The sequence below is a fragment of the Eulemur rufifrons genome, chromosome 7, assembly GCF_041146395.1.
Source record: "Eulemur rufifrons isolate Redbay chromosome 7, OSU_ERuf_1, whole genome shotgun sequence".
Lineage (NCBI taxonomy): Eukaryota > Metazoa > Chordata > Mammalia > Primates > Lemuridae > Eulemur > Eulemur rufifrons.
The window spans coordinates 277,912,519-277,928,905 of record NC_090989.1 but is presented as its reverse complement, the minus strand read 5'-3'; the positions used below and the strand labels follow the sequence as shown (position 1 = coordinate 277,928,905).

Here is a 16,387-nt window from a genome sequence, read left to right as displayed (position 1 = left end):
GTGGATTGTGTTTGGTCCCATGCAAGGTCTCACCCGCTGGTGGCAGCAAACACTGGAGAGAGGGTCTTAAAAACCAGGAAGCCCCGAGGCCCCCTGAAGGCTCCCTGTCCTCCCTGAAGGCAGGACATTACAGGGGACGTGGGCTCCAATGCTGGCTCCTCTAAATCCCAACGCTCTGCCCTTGGGTAAGTCACCATCTCTCCAAGCTTCAGTTTTTTCATCTCTTAAAATGAGGACAGGATTATTCACCTCACAGCATGGTTATGACACACACACACATACACACACACTCTCACATATATATATGTACACACACACACACACACACACACAAAGTGTTTACACAATGCCTGGCACAAGATGCTCAGAAAATTAGAGCTGAAATAATGATGACGATAATTGTATTTATTCTAATAATTATTATTAATATTATTATTCAACTGGAAACAAAACATCTGCTGCTCAAGAAGGATATTCAAATTGAATCCTCCCCTACCCACTGGCAAAAACCCGACCCAAATAAACTCAAAAGGCCTTTTAAAAGTTACTGCAAGCAAAGGATTTTATTAAATATCCAAATTAATAATTGAAATCCTGCCTTGAAATAGACCAGCATAGTGGGGGGTGGTAGAGTATAATAAAATCCTGGGAAATATCACTGGTTTAACGCCCATTTTTACTTTATTTGGCAGCTAGATTTACACTGAGAGACCCAGGTGAAATATTCCATAGAGCTACCTGCAAATAGACTGTCAGCTTCCACTCTGATAAAAGGTAAAATATCCTCCTCTAAATGGTCTGGTTCACAAAACCGACCCTAAAGTGAACTGATAAATCTGTTCTGACACACAGAAAACTATTTTCATAATCCTGAAAAAGGCCTTTCTCCAAACCCCAGTACTGAAACCAACTGCACAAAGAGCCCTGGTACACTTGAGAGCCAGACATGGAAGGGAATAATTTCACATTTATAACCCTGCTTCTCGGGACAATAACAACAAAAAAGTGCACATAACCATCATAACCACCAAGAAAAATAAGACACTCACAAAGTCACAAAAATTACAAAGATAACACATTTACAAGCAGCAAATACCTTGTCAAAAATCTGACAGCAGAGAGCAAAAGCAAAGAAGGCCATCTTAGAGGTGGAAGCTATATTGACTAATAGTCAATTCTTCATTAAATAGAAGCTCTGACTTCCCAAGAAGCTATATTAAAAATTAATATCAAAAAGTGTATGCTCAGCCTAAACTCATCATTCATATCCAACAATACCAAACTGCATTCTAATGAAATTTCCCCTTCAGAATTACTCTGACACCAAAACTAAGTTTGATCCCGTTACAAAGGCAGCCACAGCTCTGTTCACGAGCATTTTGAAGACGCTCAAATAACCTCTCCTGTAGGTCTCTTTCACACCACTCTCATGAGTACCAGAATAAATCACACGGCTTGTAACCCTGCTTAAGTGCAGGCTTTGAAGCCGTTCGAGGGGATGGTGACGCAGGGACCCCCGTGTATGGCCTCCACATGTTTCCCTCGCTCCGCACTGAGAGCCCAAGCGGACTGGCCCCCGCCAAACACTCGCACGTCTCCCAGGACTGCTTAGGCGGCTTCTGACGGGAGCAGCCTCTTTGGGGTGAGTTCCCCACGCCCACGACATGCTCTGGAAAGTCCTTGTCCTCCAGCTGCTGGCCAGGAGCCTAAAGAAGCTGCACGTGAAGACAGCGGGGGCACCTGGGTGGGCATTCGACCACCGGGCCCTCCATGCACACGCTCAGCTCCCCGATGGAAGGGGCCCTGTGACGGTCCGCAAGCTAAAGGCAGCTGGCCTGCCTGGGTTCAGATCCGGGCCCTGACACTTACTAGCTGTGTGACCCTGGGCAAGGACTGTAACCTCTTTGATCTCAGTTTCATCAGCTTCAAATGGGGTGACAATATACTTGACCTACAGAGCTATTATTTGTGAAGCACATGGAATAGTATCTGACACCTAATAAATGCAATATAAGTCTCTGCTGGCTGGCTGGCTGGCTGGACGGACAGATGGAAGGAGAGATGGATAAACGCGTGACACCCAGGCCTATGCATCTAAACTAGCTCGCTTCATACATTCAATAAATATTTTCAGGTGCCCACGACGTGCCAGGCACCTGAAATTCAGAGGTTCCTACCATCTTGGGGCCACACATCTTTTGCTGAACACTTACTATGAGCATCACATGAGATGACAAAGTTGAAAGTACCTGCTAAATTTTGATGCACAGTGATGCGATATTATTGCCATTGTTATTTCTGTGACTGTCCTTTTCTCAGGCTTTAAAGGAGGAAAAGGAAACATGAGAACCCCCGTCATCAATAAGCAGCAAACCTAGTGAGTGAGGTGGGACACGGCCGCACGCAGCGATGACAGGGAACTATGAGACGCCAATTGTGTGATGCAGGCAACTGGAGGAGAGGAAGGGGAACGACGGAGGCTGGGCTTTCCAGAAGCAGGGGGGCTGCCACAGGCTGGAGGGTGCCAGGACTGACCCTGGGCATCTAGAGTCCAGTCTAACTCTTCCAGGAGGGAAGGGGCTGGCACCAGGTGAGGCACACGGCCATGGCCAGAGCAGGGATGCTTTGGGGATGAAGGCCAGATACCAGGAAGCTGGTGAGAGTTCCCGATTGAGGTATCAGGCAACCTGGGGCATTAAAGTTGCAGGTGAAGAATGTAAATGTGGGCTATTTAAATGACATAATACCTGGGCCCCAGAAGCCCAGCCCCTAACCCAACTCTGATTTGAATGTTCAGGTCTGACCCTTCAGGGCGATCTTCTCTGAGACCAAGTGGGCTGTTGGTGCTTCCGGCTGCAGTGGGTGAAGGTGCCACTTGCAGAGTTGGATCGTTCAAATCACAGTGTTAATGTTTGTGCTCCCTGCTCAGAAAACTGTGCGGAAGAAAAGAAAAAAGCCTGCATCTTAAAAGTAGTGTCACATCAAGAACAGAAATGAAAATGTGTGTCCTATCTTTAGAGTTAAACAAACAAAAAGTCTGTGTGGCTTTAGTGCGAAAGAAAAGCAAATCTAATTACTCCAAGTAAAGCAGACCCACAGTTATGCCCGGACATGCCCTGCAGGAGTGTCAGGTTCTGAAGGACCCCATGCCGGAATGGCAGCACCCAGCCCTCCTTTGATGGGACCAGGGCAGAGAGCTCCAACCCCCAGCTCACCTACCCCGAAACTGTCTCTTGCCACTATGGAAAAGGAGCTCAAAAGCCATGTCACTCACAATTTGTTTATAATTAGGAAAAAGAAAAAGTCACTGGAATCAGCCTTTGGCCTTGCCTTCTAATCCTACCTCGAAGCAGGACACATAGAATCCCTCTCATAAATGATGACCCTTATGTTGAACCACAGCTTTCAATCCAGCGCCCTGGGCTGAGCCTTCCCCTACTCAACCCCAGGGAGACACTGCCGGGCCTTCCCACAGGCCAATGCCTTGGGGCCAAGCCTGGTGCGGCTCAGCACAGGCGGCAAACACCTCCCTGGGAAAAGGAAAACTCAGCCTCCCTGATCTGTGCGATTCTGGACCTCTCGTGCAAGTCCTGCAACAACAGGGCAGGTGACAGATGTCATTCGGGGCACAAAGACCATCTTATAATTGAAAACTGACAGAAGGCAGCTGGAGGATTTGCGGCTGTCAGCGCAGACAACAGGACTCCAGCCGGTGACCTGAGGCTCCGTCCCCACCGCTGACTTAGTCTGCGAGTTGATCGGGATGCAGCAGAGTAGATCCCACGTCCGGCAGGAAGGCAGGGTCGGGGAGGCCAGGATGGAGCAGGGCACGCTCGTGGGCTTGTGACAACGGATGTGATGGGGGACAGGCTCGTGCAGCGTGGCCTGAATTCTAGATCACCACAGCATGGTTTTTCCTCTCCTTTAGGAAGGGCCATTAACCTTTCTGATGACAGCCCTGGGATCGGAATGATGGAACGATATTTGAGGTCAGCAAGGATCTATGTTCTCAAAACCTGACATCGACATGTAAAAGTTGTGACTGAATCCTGGTGTCCCTGAGAGGAAGACTAAATGCATGTGACAGATCTTCTGCAATCAAAATGCCCCATTTCCCAGAGTATCTGTCACAGATTGATAACATCCACGCAAAAAGTTAAGTACAATTATGTCTGTCACTAAGAAACATACTTCCGCACCTGTGACTGACAACTCGCGGGAAGCTGACAGTCGCGGGGAGATTACTGCGGCAACGCAGAGGAGTGCCGCCGCCTTATAAGGGAAACTCGGGCCCGGGTGGCACCTGGGAGGGGCTCCTGGGAGGCTGCACCTCACAGGCGAGGTCGCCGGTCATGACTTGGGTGGGAAGATGACCCTGTCTCCCCAGAGGGGCAGCGCCAGTGAAGGGTGACAGGGTGCACCCTGGAGTCTGTGGGGGGCAGAACTTGGGCGGCAGCCTCTCCCCCCAGGACCACGGTGTGCGGGACTCGATGCCCCAGGCCGCCTGGAAGGGCACAGTGGAGCTGCTGGAGCTACATGCGCCACATTTTCTCGGACAGCCCTGGCCGGGTGACCACATAAACACAAAATGTCCTGGAAATTCCAACAGTCGAGAGTCCAGACAAATTATTTCAAATGGACTCTGAAAGGGACAAAATAATACTCGTTGTCAGCTCATGCAGGCCAATGCTGGAGCATGATGCGGTGCCGGCACCGCCAAGGGCACCAGGCTTTCTGGGAGGCCCTCTGCACCTCCCACCCCGGGGAGGGTGCCATGGCAGCAAGTCACAGTCACCTACACGTCCTCGCCTGACATCGTCCCTGCTGGGCGGAAGAGGGAGACGCTACATTTGCATGTGGAAGCCGCACTGACACACTGGAGCAGTCCTCAATGGCCAACGCCCACGGCTCTGAGACCCCCAGCCTGCTGGAGGCCCCCAAAGTCGCCCTCCACAAAGTGCCTATGGCTCCAACCTGGAGGTCTGCTGAATCTGACTTTCTGAGGGTGGGGACAGAAAATATGACACATTTCTTAAATAAGTCTTAAAAAGCACTAATTTGCTCCAATTCTATTGCAGGTCTGAAAAATCTGAATGCCATTTGACACCCTCCAGCATTTGGGAGCCTGTGACCTCTTAGGTCAGCTTCTTTGATGTCACACAATTTTCAGCTTGGGGAAGTTTTATTTATTGATTTCTTTAAAATGTTAGGCCCAAACCTACCCCCTTGTAACTTCAGTCCACCTGGTGGAATCCTGCCTCCTGCCTCCAGGCCGCCCGCCCCCGACCCCCACCCGGAAACACGTCCACCTCGTGCTCCACATGCTGACCAACCTTTACCTGGAGACGCCCTCGTACCTATCGGGAGCAGGACACCGCCTTGGGCTGCATTCCCCACAGCCCACGCGGTGTGACCACGCCACCATTTCACACACGCGGCTAAGCCAGGGGCCCTCAATTTGGGTCCTACGCTATCGATTCCTGGAGCCTCAGGGGCCCTCTCCCTTTGCACCCATCGTGTTCCACGGTCCCGGCAGGTGGTTCCAGCTGCGAGGAGACACGGAGTATTGATCCTGTCATTCAGCACATCAGCTGGCCCTAATGACGCTGCGGCATCTGCAAATTTGATAAGCGTGCCCCTGATGTCTTTATCAAGCCACTGTTGCTACTGCTTCTCGAGTGAGAGGCAGCAGCACAGCGGGGGGGGCCCCCTCCAGGTCGGCACAGAACCATTCGCTCGCCCACACTCAGGGGCTTCTGGCGCTCCGTCAGCTGGGACCCCGCCTGCCTCCCGGGCCTTTCCCTTTGTCCTGGCAGCAGCAGCAACTTCCCTTCCCAGCACAATCACACTGCAGGCACTGCATCTGAGGGGGCGGAGGGCTGCTCTGGTCGAAGCTGAGAAGGTGCTTCCTCAGTCTGCACCCATCAGAAAATCTGTCATCTGGTTGCATGCCTGGGCTGACTCCCACAGCCGAGGCCAGCCCCACGCTGCTGATCAACATGCACAAAGTGGCTGGGCAGGGGACAGGGTGGCCTACTGCCCTGCAGAAGTGTCAGGGAAACGGAGGCTCCAAGGCCTGGAAGCAGCAGCCTGCCCTCCTCACTTGGAGACCGTCAGCAGACGTGCATGGGGGTGTTTGTGTGTGAGATAAAGGTCCACTGCATGAGGGAGAGGAGCTATGACAACAAGCCGTCTTAGGCCACCTTTGCCAGTAACTTCACCAAACACGACGTGCAATTCACTGGATGCAGCCAAGAAGCATCCCACGGTGCTCTAGGGGCCCGCCCCTCCGAAAGGACAAGTCCCTATCTGGTTTCCCCACGAGCACTCTCCCTAGTAACAGAGCTTCCTTGGTTAGTGCCTGCTGGAACCACGCGGTCCTCAGGCGATGGCCCATCATCTGTGAAAAGAGCCACCAAATGCCCTTCTTGTCTAGGAGTGAACAAAGCTAGGAATGACAGCTCTCCCCCAAAATGGCAGGGAATTCTTTGACATCTGAGTGATGACATAAGAAATGCAGGCAGAGCACATGCTTTTTAGCTTTTGAGACAAATGCCCAGGCTCAGGAGGGCAGTGGTGTGTGCTGCTGACCGACCCCTTCCTGGCTCCTTCCAGTGGGGAGGTGGCTGGGCGCAGGCCTGCCGCCCGCTGTCAGGAGCGGGCACTCCTCCCGCCACCGCCAAGGTCGGTCAGTAGAGGGCGCCGCGTCACCGCGCTCCCTGTGGCCTCCCTTCAGCAGCTGGATCCGTGTCTACACAAAGACCACATGGGAAGAAGTGTTTCCTAGGTCTGTGGTTAACACCACATGAGAAACCAGTAGCAAAACACAAACTTGCTATAATACGATACACTATCACCTATGTAAAAAGTACACAGGGAAAAAGACTTGAAGTAAACAGAACAAAAGGTTATAAGCGTTTGCTCACTGGAAGTGGAATTTCTGTTTCTTTCATAACTTTCTATATTCTGCCAATTTTCCACGAGCTCATATTATTCTCACAATCGGAAAGGACCCGAGCGGTGCTCAGGGCCTCAGGAGTCACCTGCAGGGGCTGCCACTCGGGGTCCTCGGCTGCTACAGCAGCATTTGTCGTGAGACTGAGTGTGTGCCCAGGTCCAGGTGGGCACTGGGGAGCTTCTCAAGGAGCTCACACTGGGACCAGGACACAAGGTTAAATCAAAGTGACCAACAGTGCTCAGGGAGGAGGGCCCAGCCCCTTCGGGCTCGGGCCCCGGGGGGGTGTGGGGGGGTAGGAGGGCGGGGGGCCTTTGGCGGGAGGAGCCCTTTGAGCTGAGACCTGCGGCAGCTGTGCAGGACACATTCACCACCACAAGCAAAGGCGCAGAAGCAGGAAGGGAAGAGGTGGCTGCCGGTTCAGCTTAGAGTCTGGGGCTTGGGGCTGAGAGAGAGAAGACACAAACTCCTGGGAGCGGGATGTGGGAGCCCTTGGTGCCCTACTGAGGAGCTTGGCCTTCACGCCACAGGCCCACGCTAGACTCGCAGCACCTGCGACACAGGCATGACCCATGGCACGCCACCAGAGAGAAGGCTGGCAGGCTCCTCTTCTGGAGCATTTACAGAGACCTCAGGCCTCAAGGCATAAAATAACATACTCGTCATTTCATTAAGTCTCCAATGGAAAATTTGAATAAATAATCAGCATTTCATTTTTTAAAAAATCAAAGACACTGGATAGGTAAACAATCCTCCAAAAAACCTCACAAAACCCAAAAAGCCCTGATGAATCAGGAGGCTCACACAGGTGTGCATGCTACCTGTAAACTGCTGCACAGCGAGACAGGAGAGCTCGGGACAGGCGAGTGGATTCTACTTGGGAGCATTAATGCGCGTTCAATTATCCCACTGCATGCCGGCTGACTTAACTCAGCCAAATTAGAATACATTTTATATTGACTATTTTGACATTTGTTTTATTTGGCAAGTAAAACAAAACTGATCCAATTTCCTTGCAGCCATTGTAAACCATAAACTGTACAGTGGAGGTTATAAAATATATAAGCCTTATAAACACTTTGTCCTGACGCGTTACTCTCAATTCTGCCCAGCTCCCAGTGGCCGCTGTTCTCAGGCCCTCCTGCTTCAGGTGCAAGTCACTCTGTTCTCACACTGACCGGCAGGTTTCTGGGCAGATCACTCTCTCTCTGCTTTATCTGGGGGAATGAGTGCTCTCTTTCTTTATCCAACAGAAAGTTAAAATGTGCCTTGCCTGGTGCCCATTCTGGGCTCAGTCAGACCACCTGGTATCAACAGGGAACAGCTGTAACTACTTCAGGGCAACTGATCCCCTGGGGCTTTCCAGCCTCTTCAAGGAGCCCAAGATGAAGATAACCCCGGGCACAGGTGATGGGTCTGAGATAACCCTGAGCACAGGTGATGGGCCTCAGCTGACCCTGAACACAGGTGATAGGCCTGAGATCACCCTGAGCACAGGTGATGGGCCTCAGCTGACCCTGAACACAGGTGATGGGTCTGAGATCACCCTGAGCACAGGTGATGGGCCTCAGCTGACCCTGAGCACAGGTGATAGGCCTGGGATCACCCTGAGCACAGGTTATGGGCCTCAGCTGACCCTGAGCACAGGTAATGGGCCTGAGATAAAACTGAGCACACGTGTTGAGCCTCAGCTGACCCTGAACACAGGTAATGAGCCTCAGATGACTCTCAGCACAGGTGACTGGTCTCAGGAGACACTGACCATAGGTGTCAGGCCTGAGATAAAGCTGAGCACAGGTGATGAATCTCAGCTGACCCAAGGCAAAGGTGATGGGCCTCACAGAACCCTGAGCACAGGTGATGGGCCTCAGCTGAGTCTGAGCACAGGAGATGGGCCTGAGAGAACCACGGGCACAGGAGAAAAGCCTCAGTTGACTCTGAGCACAAGTACTGGGCCTGGGAGAACCCTGAGCACAGGTGATGGGCCTGAGATAAAGCTGAGCACAGGTGATGAGTTTTAGCTGACCCTGAGCACAGGTGATGGCCAGAGAGAACCATTAGTACAAGTGATAGACCACAGCTGACACTAAGCAGAGGTGATGGGCCTTAGCTGACCCTGAGCACAGTAATGGGCCTGTTCTAACTCCAGGACAGGTGCTGGGCCTGAGATAAGCTGGAGCACAGGTGATGGGCCTCAGAGAATGCTGAGCAGAGGTGATGGGCCTCAGGTGACCCAGAGAATAGGTGATGGGCTTGAGATAACCCTTACCACAGGGGATAGACCTCAGATGACCCTGAGCACAGGTGATTGGCCTGCACTGATTCCAGCACAGGTGATGGGCCAGAGAGAACCCTGAGCACAGGTGATGGGTCTCAGCTGCCTCTGAGTACAGGTGTTGGGCCTGGTATACCCCTGAGCACACATAATGGGCCTCAGCTGACCCTGAGCACAGGTGATGGGCCTCAGCTGACCCTGAGCACAGGTGATGGGCATCAGCTGACCCTGAGCATAGGTGATGGGCCTCAGCTGCTCCTGAGCACAGGTGATGGGCCTGAGAGAACCCTCAGCACACGTGATTGGTCTCAGCTGAACCTGAGTACAGTTGATTAACCTGCCCTGACCCCAGCAGAGGTGATGGGCCTGAGTGAACCCTAAGCACAGGTGATGGGCCTCAGCTGACCCTGAGCACAGGTGATGGGCATCAGCTGACCCTGAGCATAGGTGATGGGCCTCAGCTGAGCCCGAGCACAGGTGATTGACCTGCCCTGACCCCAGCAGAGGTGATGGGCCTGAGAGAACCCTGAGCACAGGTGATGGGCCTGAGACTACCTGAGCACAGGTGATGGTGATTCTTGCCAGGGCCCACCTGGCAAGGGTGGAGCTGCGACAGTGCTCTCGGTCAGTGAGAAAGGAAGGAACAAGTGCTGACTGTGCTGTGCCAGCCTCACACTCCTGAACCAAAGAGACTCAGCTGTTCAACCTGCAAATCTGGGACGCTCATTCATATCGTTTTAGAACAAAGGGAAAGTGAAAATTACTTTTAAAGTTTCAGGTGATTCCAGGGGTAAATTTAAATACCACTCTTGGTTTGTGAAACCGATACAAGAAAGACCAGAGTGTCTTTATAGAGGACATCCCTACACAGAGTCCTTGGAACTTCGGGGCTCCTCACAGCTCTGTTTTCCCAAGCAAGGCAGATGCCGGCTTAGAGGAACTGAGTGCAGCCAGGCAGGGGCACTTCCCAGAGGCCAGGGTGTGGCGTGTGGGCCCAGGAGGACCCCACTGGTGACTAGTTTGTCCTGTTCCTGACAGATTCTGTCCATGTCTATGCCACCACACAAACTTTGAGGTCCATTTTCGTTACGTGACATCAATCCCCAAGTGACGCTGCCTCACCATTCTTGTGTTTACTTTTGCAACCCCTTTCTCAACCTAATCCATCATTGCCCTCAAACGGTTTACTCCTCACGGTGCACAGGATTTTTATTTGACAGGACTCTTTTTGCCATTTGTTTTTCACAAAAAGTGTGGAGACCATGCTACCTCTATCATCACTGAAATCAGTTGCAAAGTGGCCAGTTTCTTTATGGAAACAATTATTCAAACTAACATTTCCTGAAAAACTTCTCATTGTTCTCTCATATGCAAACTATCCATTTCTTAGTTTGTTGCTCATTGGGAAAAGAAACTATATGCAAATGAATGCAATTACTTACCAACCCTCCTGGGTTTCAAATGAGTAGCTGTCCAAGGCAGAAAAGAAATTCCACCTTCATAAGGCAGCGATCCCAACCACATGGCCACAAAGCATGTGTCTGTCAGTATCTATAAGTTCTTTCAAACACCAAGCCAATTTTAAGGTGCATATTCTGCTATTTTAGAAGCTTGCAGAGTATGTACAAAATAGAATATAGAATGGCCTTTATATTCATATAATGCAAAGATTTCTAACTGGAGTTTTAAAAATCTCCTCTAAAGGTACATTGTTTCTCCAATTTTTTAGTTATGTTCTGCACTATTTCAGCAGATACTAATGCTGTGCAGGGGGACCCAAGACCACATGACAGCACAAGACACGCCACCAAGGCCTCACCTGGGAAGGTTGGGGGCTGGGGTGGAAGCAGCTGACGACTGGGAAGGCGTCGTGGGTTGGGATGAGTCGTGATTTCTCGGTACTCGGCCCATTCGGTACCAGATCCCCATGCTGTTCAGTTCCCTGTAGGAGAAAAGAGAAATCTGCATGGCTCTGGTGAGCACAAAGCATTTACCTGTGCGACAAAGCAAACCAACTCATTTAAAACAGTCAGCAGCCTCAAACACCAGGGGGCCAATTCCTGCCAAGGTAAGAGGGGTTATGTCCCCTCCTTTGTGTTCCCAGCGTCACAGTTCAGAGCCTAACGTGAGGACGCTGGTCCCATCTAGGCAGGCCTTTATGACGAGGCCACCTCCTTCACCCACCCTGGGCTTGCCCGCCTTCCTGCCCTGTCACTTTCCTTGCTTCTCAGTCTTTAAACCTCTTTTTGTTTCACCATTTAATTGTGGGTAGTTATGTGATAATCCACTTCAAGTCCTTTGTGCTGCTAGGGCAGACAGATGGAGAAATGGACAGACAGACACGGTCACTGGTTTTTAACCATGAGACAAATGAGCCCTCCCAGCCCTCACTCTGTAACACGCCCCAATTTCAGGATACAGCCCCTGACAGCTGGGTGCCACCTGCAGTCACTTCATTTGCAGGGTCAGTTTAGGACACATCTTCAAACTACAAAACCCCAAAGCATATGCCCCACAAGCCACAACTAGGAGGGGGCACAGCGGGGCCTCGCAGGGGCCCCGTCGGGTCTCCTGTGACTCAGATCCACCCACCACGCCCAGCCCACACCAGGCAGTCGTGAGTGTGGATGGGACAGGCACGCTCCTAGGAACTGTGACAGGACCTTTTAGTCACATCCAGTTCTCACCTTCTCACGTGCCCCCACAGAACTGCATCTTTGAGACCTGATTTAGAGGAATATCATTTCTTCAAAAAATGAAAAAAACCATTTATTCTGTGGCTACTTCTAGTAATCTTCTTAGCACGCTGCGGGAACTATTTGAAACCACAGTTGCGTCTCAGTAGCTGAGTGACTCCAGGGAGCTGGCCTCCGGCTGCCAGGCTCTGAGGGAGCCTTTGGAATGTGAGGTCCCTGCTCCTCCAGCCGACAACCCCGAACCCTCGCAAAATAACATGTGGAACTCTGTCCGTGTTTAAGAAGTGACTTAGGCATCTGAACTGAATGCTCTTTCCTAACTTAAAACACTTCACTGCAATTGTCTTCCTCTGGAAAAGAATTTTAAGCCCAAGATAAAACAACACTATAGCAATCCTCCTGGTAAAAATCTATTCTTTCCAATTGTTCAAATTGGTAAAAAATTGAATCTTTTCACAATAGTTTATAATTAAAAATACACATATAGCAACTGAAATTAGCCTTTAAAAGTTCGTTACAGCGAGACCCCATCTCTACTAAAAATAGAAAGAAATTATACGGACAACTAAAAATATATATAGAAAAAATTAGCCGGGCATGGTGGTGCATGCCTGTAGTCCCAGCTACTCGGGAGGCTGAGACAGGAGGATCGCTTGAGCTCAGGAGTTTGAGGTTGCTGTGAGCTAGGCTGATGCCACGGCACTCACTCAAGCCTGGGCAACAGAGTGAGACTCTGTCTCAAAAAAAAAAAAAAAAGTTCGTTACTAAATTGTTGGTTCTATTTGTATGTTAATGGCTGCTTCTCAGGTACCTGAAGTATGGTTACTCTCTTAACTGTTCCTACTCCTGTGATGCTGTTTACATCATTAGTGTAAACCGTGTTGCAAAACAGGATTTGTGAGTGTGCAGGAAGGGAATGACCACTCACAGAGTCCTTCAGAACCACAGTCTGACACAGAGCATGCAGATTCCACAGCTGACAGGTCTACAGACACTGACTGCCACGCACCAAGACGAAGCGGGTCTATCTCTGCGAGACCTGCTCCACATGCTTTAAGCAGATGCCACGGGGCCCGTCCCCTGCCCTGTCTGGGACAGGAGCAAAGGCCCTGGCTTGTAGAGGGCAGAGGAGGCTCTGGGCTCAAACGAACAAGAGCAGAACAGAGTATACACCAGACCCAGGAGGCCGGCCTCAAAAGCCAGTGGAAGAGAGCGTCCGGCGAACCCACAGGGACGACCACGCTGCCCGCAAAGCCTGGCCAGGGAGAGAGGCGCGTGGCCCAGGGGGCTGACAACCACCTGCCACACTGACCACTGTGACCAGATTTCAGTCAATAGAGGAGAGAGACTTTCTATTTTCCCTGGGACATCCAGCACCCCTCACCTCCCTTTCTGACTTTGTACTGCCCGCCCCCGCCCCCCGTGTTTTGGGGGCAGCCACCCCCTCGTGGTTAGTTCCAACGGAGCTGACTCTGCTTCCAGCTCAGGCCTGGCCAGAGAGCAGACTCGCTCTTCACCTCTGTATCTGAACCTGATGAGAAGCAGGTGAACTACCACACCACCTGCTCCCACCCAGGGAGAGCGTGGGTCTGAACGCGGTCTGCCCAGAGGCACCAGGGCCGGGAGGAGACGAGGAACTAGAGCCTAGTGACGTCCTCCGAGCTCCTACTCCCAGCCACGCCCACTTCCAGCCGTGCTGCCCCCTGAACTCTGCTGTTATGTCAGCCAACAAATTCTTCCTTCTGCTAGAGCCAGTCTGGGTTGGGTTTCCTGTCCCTTACAATCAACAGAGCCCAAGGAGAAATCCTGAGATTCCACCGCACACAGCATTGAAGGAGCAGCTCGAGCCGCTGCTCGGTGCTAAGACCACTGAGGAACGGCGGAGACGCAAACGCCCGGCCTGAGCGGATCCACCAAGACTGCACAGCACATCACCACGCACTCATGTAGCATTTGTGCCTCCTCCTGCCTCAGGACGCTCCAGCGGCCTCCGAGTTCTTGGGATAAACCCAGGCCGTGTCCTAGGAGGTCCTGCCAGCCCTTCCGCTCACCCCAGCACGGTCCCTGGCGTGCCCCTTCCAGCCACACTGGGCCGTGCTCACGCCCACTGTGATCCTTGCTCTGTGCTGCCGAGGAGGCTCTGCCTTCACGTCTCTGCATGGCTGGTTTCTTGACACTTAGGTCTCTGCTCAAGTGTCACCTTCCTGACCCCCTGACTGAAGCAGCCCCCACCCCATCAGTGTGTTTCATTTTCTTCAGTGTCTGAAATTATCTCATTTATTTTCCTGTTTATTGCTTGTCTCTCCCTTCTAGAACATCAGCTCCACAACAGCAGGGCCTTGCCTCACTCGCTTCCACGCCCAGGTCCTTGGCCCAGGGGCACAAAACAGGTTCCCCTCCGATCTCATCGGGTGAACGGGCAGCGTGGAGAGGTGGGGCCCGGTGGCTTCCCCAGCCATCCGGGCAGGACCCACAGGGCTCGAAGGGTGAACGCACAGGACAGGGGAGGGAAAGGCCCTCAGAGTGAGATCCGTGTTGTTAAGACTTACCCAATAAACGTGTACTGAGGCGGGGCCTGCTTGGTCCGACCCATGATCCGAATGTCACAGATGGCAGCTTCGGTTGAATCTCGTGGAATAAATTTAATGCACAGCCTCTTCTTTCTAAAAGCCACCTCCTCTGAAAGAAAGAACAACAGAAAAGGTACGCGTCTTCCAAAGCTGCCATCACCTCTATTCTGAAATTCACGTCACCTGTTCCCGGCAGCAGCAATGACAGGTCATGGCTGGGCTCTACCCTCTGCCTCCCCCGGGGCTCCAGTCACCTGGTTTTGCACTCAGGACCCAACGCCAGACCCCTCCCCCCCGCCACCGAGAAGAGGCTCCTAGGAGCACACACACCTCTGCAGGAAGCCTGGGGTGGCTTCTGAAAGCCACGACCACAGTCTCTCCCTGCTCAGCCATGAGCAGTAACACATCTCACCCCACGCATTTTTCTTTTTCACTTTTTATTACAGAAATCTTCAAACATACGCCAAAGTAGAGGGACTGGCAGACTGAATCCACATGTTCCCGCCACCCAGTTTCGACACTGTCAGCGATGGACAAGCCGATTTCCTCTCCTCCCGCCCCTGTAGCTAGGCTGGACGTTTATACTGAGTCTCCAACCCCGTGTCACGTCACCCCGTCAATATCTCAGTAGGCACCTAGGACAGGTACTTTTTTTTTTTTTTTTTAACATGACCATTATGCTATTAACATTCCTAACAAACTTCCCTACGATCATCCAGTGGACAGTCTGTATTGGAGGCTTCTCCGTCGGGTCTGGATCAAGCTCCACGCGACACTGAGGTGCTGCATTTGGGTATCAAGCCTCTGAGTTCCTTTTATTCCCTAACAACCTCTCCCTGCTCCCTTCCTCAGGGCAGTGATGGGCTGGAGGAATTGGCTCATTCCCCTGTGTTTCCTGTACACTCACAGAGCTAAGGCTTGATTAGACTCAGGTTAGATTTTTTAGGCACAAACGCTTCTCAGGGAGCACGTGTACTTCCTACGGCATCACTTCGGGCAGCCCAGAGTCAGCTGTGCCACTCCCACAGGTCCCCGTGGTGTCGGCTGGGGACCTCAGTGACGCAGTTCTCCAACTACCATCCTCTGAGCAGTTTTCTCGTACCCTGATGACTGTTGCTAAGATCCATACTTGATTAAAGGTTTCTAAATGGTGATCTTCTAATTCTGTCATTCCTTCTAAATTTATTAGCTGGAATCCTTCTTTATGGAAAATACGTTTATTCATCAACTGTTTGGTCTCCCTAATATAGGCTTTGTCCAGGAGAGGAAGGATAAGTACATGATTCTTTTCTTTTATTTATCAAGTCTTAGAGTAATGAGCTGGTGGCCTGGCAACCTCCAGGGGTGACCAAATAAAGGATGTTTTGTTTATTCATTTATGCTTTTAAACGTAAGTTTCAGCCAACTGCAGCCATTCAATACATGAGTCAGACAGATCTGGGTTGAAATCCCAACTCCACCATTTTCGGGCATTGGGACCTTAGGCAAGTTACTTGATTTCTCTGAGCCTTGGTTTCATTATCTGTAAAAGGGAGTTAACGAGACCTCCATCCCACAGGGATGCTGGGTGGATGCACTGTGACAGCAGGTACGACTCAGCCCAGGGCTGGCACACAGTAGCTGCTCAGTAAAGCATAGCTACGCGGGATCTTAGCATCATCATTACAAATAAGCTTCTAGTACACAATTTGCATCTGTGCTTACTGTTGACTTCCAATATCCTTCAGTTCTGAGGCAGGAAATAGGCACACTCAGTAGCACATTCAGATGGGGCTGGGGGCAGTCCTGCCCACGGGTTCTACAGGTGTGTGTGGGGGGCAGAATCAGTAGAATTGTTTTGTTGCTATTATTTTGGGGGGTGGGCTGTTTTATAAAGAGCCAGATAGCTTTG

At 51.4% G+C, this 16,387-nt stretch overlaps 1 protein-coding gene across 3 annotated transcripts in view; it reads right to left on the bottom strand.

Annotated features, from left to right (window-relative positions):
- The window catches only part of MVB12B (multivesicular body subunit 12B), a 155,710-nt gene that overhangs the window by 86,134 nt on the left and 53,189 nt on the right, over positions 1 to 16,387 (bottom strand). For all 3 annotated transcript variants that reach the window (XM_069476795.1, XM_069476797.1, XM_069476796.1), the window contains exons 5-6: positions 14,476 to 14,605; positions 11,050 to 11,172 (exon numbers count right to left, since the gene is read on the bottom strand). In XM_069476795.1, the coding sequence (XP_069332896.1) occupies positions 11,050 to 11,172; positions 14,476 to 14,605 (253 nt within the window). The remainder of the gene's footprint in view (positions 1 to 11,049; positions 11,173 to 14,475; positions 14,606 to 16,387) is intronic.